The following is an 8567-nucleotide window of genomic DNA, read 5'->3' as shown; positions in this document are numbered from 1 at the left end:
CCAGTTATATATATATATATATATCTATATATATATATATATATATATATATGTATATATATATGTATGTATGTATATATATGTTGTAATGAATTTCCGTTTTTCCTTGATGTTAACCTTTTTCTATTTTTAGTTGACACTCGTGATCGAACAATTATTATATGCCTCAATGGTTACCGTAGGATAGATACAACCATTAGTACAATCAAAAGTATATTACTCCCTTCTCACTATAAAGAATAGCACAATGTTACAATGCTTTAAATTAAGAAACAAGTATTCACCACCAAAGGTTAAGGAGCTCTCCCCTTACCGAAGCATGGAAAGCTGTTAAGTCAGTTTTCCCAAGGATCAACAATAAAAATAACAAGTAATTTTACAACAATTCACTAGCGGTGCTAGGAAAACAAGGACTAAAATATAAGTCTGGAGACATAACCAAACAACAGATGGCGGTTGTGGAGGCTTAATATAAAGGTAACATTAGAAATATGTTAGGACATTACATTCCTCCCCTTTTAAGAGTAAAATTACTATCCAAGACTATTTCAAGAATATAACAAAAAATTGAGATTTATACAATTCAAAATAATTTTTCTCAACTCCTCTGGAGCCGAGGTTGACGCGATAGGGCATCGGCGATGGTGTTCCGTGATCCAGAGATTTTCCTCACTTCGATGTTAAATGAGGAGAGAATGTAGGACCATCTGAGAAGTTTCTGGTTGGTGAACTTCGCACGGTGGAGGAAACTCAGCGGCATGTGGTCAGAGTAGACAACAACATTGTCTAGGCCTTCCAGATACGGACGGAAATGTAGCACAGTGTTGATTATACTGAATAATTCTTTTTCTACTGTAGCCCATCTGACTTGTGACCCTTTGAAGAATCCAGAATGATAGGCTATGGGCAAGAGTCTCTCCAACAGTGGCAAGGAAACAGCACCATCACTCGCAATTTCCTGTAGAAGAACACCACCAAAACCGATGTTGCTGGCATCTACCTGAAGGAAAAAAGGTTTGGTGAAATCAGGAGCTTGTAGAAGTGGCTTGGAAACCATAAATAGTTTTAGCTGATCAAAGGCCCTGTTATGATTACATGTCCACTTAAAGGGTACTTTGGTTGAAGTTAGAGCAAAAAGTGGGGCAGTGATTGTTGAAAAATTAGGGCAAAATCGGGAATAGTATGATACCATGCCTAGAAATGTCTTAAGCTCTTTCCTATTCCTTGGTTCTGGATATTCCTGGATGGCACCAATGTTCACATCCTTAGGAACAATAGCGCCACTGCCTATGATGTGACCGAGATAAGTTACCTGACCTTTACCAAAGGAGCTCTTTGCAAGGTTGATGGTCAAGTTTGCCTCTCTTAATCTTTCGAAGAGGGAAGTTAGTATTCTCAGGTGTTCTTCCCAGGTAGTGGTTGCTACGACAATGTCGTCCAGGTACACATGTACATGGGGGAGACCCCTGATGATGTCTTGCATAGTCCTCTGAAATGTAGCTGGGGCATTGGTTAGGCCAAATGGTAATACATTATATTCGAATAAACCAAAAGGAGTGATGAATGCTGAAGCTTTTTTGGCCCTTTCGGTTAGCTTAATCTGGTAGTAGCCTTTCAGAAGGTCTATTTGAGTTAAATATTTGGCATTACTGACAGAATCTATTATATCAGTTATTCTGGGCAACGGGTAAGAGTCTTTTACAGTCTTTAAATTAAGTTTTCTATAATCAGTACACAAACGGTAGGTATTGTTGGCTTTCCTTACCAGAATGCATGGAGAAGCCCATGGGGATGTACTGGGCTTAGCGAGGTTATGTTCCAGCAGGTATTCCACTTCCTGTTTCAAGATAGGCAGATGGCGATGAGATACCCTGTAAAAAGATTGTCTGATGGGGTTTGTATTAGGTTCTAGTACTAAATCATGCTTTACTTTGGTGCAACTTCCAGGCCTATCTGAACAAATTGATGCATACTTGCTAATGAGTATACTCAAGTCTTTCTTTTGATTTGGTGAACAGTCTAGGAACCGTGGAAGGGACTTTAGAATTTCCGAATTGTTCATGTCCTTCCAAGACAAAGTCGACTTCACACTGAAATCAGTCTCGTCATCCTCGTGGCTCACGTCTGTACCAACCTTGGTAGGAGTCTGCACCTCATTCTGCATCTCATTCTGTGACCCGTGATTAAGAGGCGTTAGTGACAAACTCTGCTTGGCAGATTTAAAGTCATGAATTACATGATTAACTATACCTGTGGTAGATTCATGATAGGGTTTTATTAAGTTCACGTGTACAAGCTGAGTTGGCTTACGTCTGTCAGGAGTTGCAATAACGTTTGTTTTTGTGGTCCGCCTGATAATCTTATAAGGTCCCATGAATTTCTCTCTCAATGTTGAGCCAGGTACGCAGTGATATACCAGCACCTTATCTCCACACTTAAACTCTCTTACCTTTGCCTTCTTATCATATCTATCCTTCATAAGCTCTTGAGCATGCTGCAAGTTCTTTCGAGCGAAGGCATGGATATGCAACAACTTCTCCTCCAAGGACTTAAAGTATTGGGGAAGGCTTACCTGATTTTCTTTCCTAGAACCTTTTAGTATCTGTTCTTTTATCATGCTGAGGTTTGACCTGGGTCTTCGTCCAAACATCATCTCGAATGGAGAAACTCCTGTACACTCATTTGGCACGCTCCGAAGTATGTACAGAAGTAAGTCGATGTCTTCATCCCATTCCTTCTCCGTTTCCATTCCATATCGTCGTAGCAAGTTCTTTAGAGTCTGATGAACTCTCTCTAAGGCCCCATTGGATTGAGGATGATAGGCTGAAGAGAGAACATTAAAGATATTAAATTGATGGAGAGCACTCTGGAACAAAGTACTGGTAAAGTTGGTACCTCTATCGCATTGAAGTTCCCTAGGAAAACCAAACAATGTAAAAACTTTTATCAGTTGTTGGATAATGTTTCTAGCAGAGATATTTTTAAGTGGAAATGCTAGAGGGAACCTAGTAGTAGGGCAAAGAACACTTAGTATATATTCATTACGCCGGCTAGTTTTTGGCAAAGGCCCAACACAATCTATAATTATTTTATCAAAAGGTGTACTAGGGACCACAATGGGCACTAGAGGGGCTGGTGGTATCTTTTCATTAGGTCTTCCGGTAACTTGGCACACATGACACCTCTCTACGAAACTCTTTACGTCCATCTTCATTCTGGGCCAGTAGAAATCTTCTAGGAGGCGCCTGTATGTCTTCGTGATGCCTAGATGACTCTCAGCAGAGTGGGCTAATTTCATGATTGAAGATCGGAGGCTGCCAGGTACAACCAGTTGATGACAGTCGCGCCACGAGTCTTTCTCAGTCAGTGTAGGAGACCTGTAATGACGCATGAGGATATTATTCTCTAGATAAAATAAGGGTAACTTATGGCTCTTATCCGAGGGATTTTCAACCTTATTGAAGCATCCCTTAAGGCTATCATCTGATCTCTGAAGATTGACGAATTCATCATGATGGAGACCAACCAAGTCTGGTAAGGAGTTTGAGGTGTCGTCATCAGTGGGAACTCCAATTGCAGCTTTAGTAGCAGCAGAACGAGTGGTGGCTTGGCAAGGTAGAACTTCCTGTTGGTTCTGCTCATTATCTATAACACACCCTGGTTGAGAAATAATGAGATTAGGTAAGACAGTTCCTTCAGCTAAATCATTTCCTAACAGAATATCAGCTTTCTCACAAGGCAATTCTCTATCCAGTAAGGCTACTTCGGTTCTTCCAGTAAAGTAAGGGCAATCTATATGCATATTAACCAGAGGTAACACAAATTTACTGGATAGATCAGTGATGGTAACATATTTATTAGTAGGCTGAGTCAGAGGTTTCAATTTACCACTTACTATAGTTTGTGACGATCCTGTGTCCCTTAACAACTTTACAGGGTAATTATTGACAGTACCAGAGCAAAGGAAATCAGAGAAGTCATTTGTGACTTGAGAACAATGGAGAGCAATCCTTCTTTGGTTTTTGCTCTGAGTAGTCTCTGGTCTGTTACCTGCTGTTTGCTGAGAAGGCTGCATAACCTTAGAAAATTGACATCGGGGGTTAGGACAGTCTTTAATGGCATGTCCCTTCTGTTTACAGAAGGAACAATAAATATTAATACTTGCCTGATCTGTAGAGTTATGTTTCTTTACCTTATGGATGAGGTGATATTCATCAGCAAGAAGAGCCGCCTTCTTCCCCTCCTTCTCCTGCCGTTCTCTGATGTACATAGAAATGTTGGAAGGAATCCTCCTCAAAAACTCCTCTAGTACCATTAAGTTCTGTAATTGTTCAAAGGTAGTTATGTTTTCAGATTCTAGCCATTTTCTAAACTGTTTTAATTTGACCTGAAACAATTCCAAATAAGTTTGGGTGGTTCCTTTGATGGAGTTCCTGAACATTTGCCTATACCCTTCAGCTGTAATGGTATAGGCATCAAGGACAGCTTTCTTTAGGACATAGTAATCCCGTTCCTCTAACATTTGCGAAGCTATATGAGCAGCCTTACCTTTCAGTGCACTCCGAATGAGTAGAACATATTGTTCTTTTGGCCAATGCAAGGTTGTGGCTGTGTCCTCAAAAATACCAAAGAACACGTCTGGTTCTTTTTCATCAAACGGTGGTAGTAGTTTAAGAGCCTTAGTGAGGGAAAAACATTCGCCAAGCTCTCTCTCTTTGCCTTTCTCGTTCAACCTGATACTGGCCAGTTGTCTCTCCATTTGTATCTTTTCTTCTCTTTCCCGTCGTTCCAAGGCTATCATCCTTTCTTTCTGCTCGTATTCAGCTTGATGAGTTGCCTTTTTCTCTCTCTCCAATTCAAGCTGCAACTTGAGCTTCACCAATTCTGGATCCTCTATAGCCTTAGCTTCACCTCTCCCTAACGTAAGGGGCCGAAGGGGAGCAGTTTCTTCTGATGAAACGGAAGCTTTGGCTACCAAGAAATCCAAAACTCTACCCAGAAGTTCCGCTTTCACCATGGAGGGCAATACAGGAATCCCTGCTTGTTCAGCAATCTTTCGCAAGTCATTTTTCTTGGCATCTCTCAACGATAAGAGGTGCCCCCGAGGGTCCTCAAAAAACTTCCCTGCATTGAAAGACATGGTGGATCATAAAAAGCCCTTTTGGTCCACTACGAGCACTTTGTCACTGTCACCGAATCACTATCGCTAAAACACAGAATCACCAATGGCTAAACCGCAGTATTACTAAATTAATATCCCTTCATGGTCTATTCACCGAATCACTTAAGTACTAGGGCAATAAATCACCGAATCACTAACTCGTCACTAAATCACCGAATCAATAACAAGTCACTAAATCACCGAATCAATAACACGTCGTTAAATCACCGAAACAATAACACGTCGTTAAATCACCGAAACAATAACACGTCGTTAAATCACCGAAACAATAACACTTCACTAAATCACCGAAACAATAACACTTCACTAAATCACCGAATCAAAAACATGACTTCACTAAATCACCGAATCAAAAACATGACTTCACTAAATCACCGAATCAAAACACTCAATAAATCACTAACACTTACTGTCACGGGTATGAATATATTACCACTTTAAAGAAATATACACTAATAGTCAAACCTGCCACTTAACGTTACCTTAACGAAATCATAAACAACATAAGTCGCTAAGTTTTTCGAAACTAAGATTAACAACGCACGATGCACTAGTTAACGTCACTTTTCACAAAAATTCACTTAAATATACAAGAACCACTTAACACACACTGGAGGTTGCACAACGTCACTTTCACTAAACTATCACTTTGCTATGTAAAATACACTAAGGAACGCACACTGAGGTTATACAAAATCAATTTCACGAAACTCACTTAAAGCACTAGGAAAACGCGTTCCTGGGTTCTCGTATTCTGTAAAAGAGGGACAGTAGTCCCTGAGGGAAATTAATCCCTGAATGATGAGAGGGGATGGTTACCCTAAGTGTTCCAATATGACTGGGGTGACTTAAGAACGCAATAGCGACAGTCGGCAATGTCAAGGCAACAGAACGGCGACTAAGTACCGATTGCTTGCACTGCACTTCCTCCAAACAATCGGCAAGAGGGGATGGGTACCCTATGAAGGAAATTAATCCCGAAGCATTCTAATACGTCTGGGGTGACTAAGGAACGCAAAAAAGCGATAGTCGGCAACGTCAAGGCAACAGAACGGAGACTAAGTACCGATTCCTTGCGCTGCACTTCCTCCAAACTATCAATAATACTTGCGATGACGTATACAATACGGCACCTTGATCGTAGAAGGGAGAGCTCAACAACGGTGGAGGTATATCTAATGATTGTACACTAACGGAAATTCACTAAATTCGATCACTATACTAACGAGCTTGAATCACTTCATTTCATTTCACTTCACTTCACTTCATATCACTTCACTTCACTTCATATCCCGGTCAGGCCCCCACTGTAATGAATTTCCGTTTTTCCTTGATGTTAACCTTTTTCTATTTTTAGTTGACACTCGTGATCGAACAATTATTATATGCCTCAATGGTTACCGTAGGATAGATACAACCATTAGTACAATCAAAAGTATATTACTCCCTTCTCACTATAAAGAATAGCACAATGTTACAATGCTTTAAATTAAGAAACAAGTATTCACCACCAAAGGTTAAGGAGCTCTCCCCTTACCGAAGCATGGAAAGCTGTTAAGTCAGTTTTCCCAAGGATCAACAATAAAAATAACAAGTAATTTTACAATAATTCACTAGCGGTGCTAGGAAAACAAGGACTAAAATATAAGTCTGGAGACATAACCAAACAACAGATGGCGGTTGTGGAGGCTTAATATAAAGGTAACATTAGAAATATGTTAGGACATTACAATGTATATATATATATATATATATATATATATGTATATATATATATATATATATATATATATATATATATATATATATAAAACGTTATTGCTGTCAAGCTAGCAATTAGTAGATGGCAGTTTGTTATACATATATATATATATATATATATATATATATATATATATATATAGATGTATATATATATATATATACATATATATATATATATATATATATATATATATATATATATAACGTTATTGCTGTCCAGCTAGCAATTAGTAGATGGCAGTGTTTTTTTCTTCTTTATATAACGTTATTGCTGCCAAGCTAATAATTAGTAGATGGTAATTATGCGTTCATTTCTCCAGCAGGATTGTGACAATTTGTTGTGTGGGGATTTCGGTGCACTCCTGGCATTAAGCTTTGGCCGATCACTTGAATAATTCAAGTACGTATTTTATCACCTCTCGTGCTAACTACTACTTCTTCAAACGTAAAACACAGCTGCAGAATCATAAGCAATTTATCTTTAAAGTTATGAAGGAAATTCATCTTTTTTACAATGTTATGTAAGTGTCTGGATTGAGCTTTAGAACAGGCTCACAAGTCAGCTTTGGAAAATATCGATCGCAGTATTTTCTTTAAAAATTGGTTGATGCTAAAAGTTAGATACCCGTTTTTATGGATGCATAAGAAAATAGTTTGATTAAGATGTAGATTAATACTTTTAATACAACAAATCTAAGATCTATTGGAAAAGGAATGTATACCAATGCCACAGTTTATTTCTTGTTTTTTTTTTTTTTACTGTATCTGAACAAGAATCATTCCACAGGTATACAAAACCATGATAATCAAGTTATCCTTTATCATTTGATAAGTCGGTAGCGATGCACGAGCTGAAGATTGTTCCTTTATAAAAAGAGCCGGATTAGCAATCAACCAGGCTTTTGTCTAAATTAAAATTCTTGAAACGTATTCATTTAGCATGTTTCTAGCTAAACTGTACATGCCAAATCTGGCTTTCGTCAAATTTTATCTTGAGGTACAAATTATAATCACTGTTTTTATACTGATAAGGTATTTACATGAAACCATAAATATTTTCAAGTATATAAACCCATCGGAAGTAGTAGTAGTAGAGATGACTGGGGAAATCTAACTGAGCCCCTTTGCGTCAATAGGCGTTGGAGATGATGATGATGATATAAACCAACATTTTTCCAAATAGCATCCTGTTACTAAAGTGTCTCTCACTCTCGTTCTGTTTTGTCAACACTATGCTAATAAACGAGAACCATGCCTCCAATAATGAAAGACGCAAGAAAAGGGAATCATCTATGTACCTTCTGTTTAAAAGCTTAATATGTTCTTGTTTGCCCATCAACAGTGGAAGTGAAGATTACATGCTTAATAAGAATGTTACGACTGATATGGTGCGGGCACGTGTTTAGGATGGATGGTGGGGGAGGAAGTGAGGAGGGCTTGGGAGGAGCTTGTTAGAAGGGTACTGTGTTAGTTAACTTCTGTCAATTAATTCTGAGCTGGTGGAGAGAGAGAGAGGCTAAGTGACGTGCGGTAATTCTCACACCATCGGGTGTGAAACTTCAAAAAACGCTCTCTCTCTCTCTCTCGCCAAACTGAAAAGTAAATCCGTGATTTCCCCGTG

The 8567-nt window shown here is 38.7% G+C and overlaps 1 protein-coding gene across 1 annotated transcript; it reads right to left on the bottom strand.

Moving 5' to 3' along the window:
• Positions 1-311: 311 nt before the first annotated feature.
• Positions 312-6906, bottom strand: LOC137642762 (uncharacterized). The gene is made up of 2 exons (XM_068375605.1): positions 2573-6906; positions 312-1000 (listed from the first exon to the last, which is right to left on the bottom strand). Exons 1-2 carry the CDS (start codon positions 5138-5140, stop codon positions 599-601), a joined length of 2970 nt encoding a protein of 989 aa, XP_068231706.1. The 5' UTR covers positions 5141-6906; the 3' UTR covers positions 312-598.
• Positions 6907-8567: the final 1661 nt, after the last annotated feature.

The sequence above is a fragment of the Palaemon carinicauda genome, chromosome 6 (assembly GCF_036898095.1).
Source record: "Palaemon carinicauda isolate YSFRI2023 chromosome 6, ASM3689809v2, whole genome shotgun sequence".
NCBI lineage: Eukaryota > Metazoa > Arthropoda > Malacostraca > Decapoda > Palaemonidae > Palaemon > Palaemon carinicauda.
This window is presented reverse-complemented; position numbering and strand designations above follow the sequence as displayed.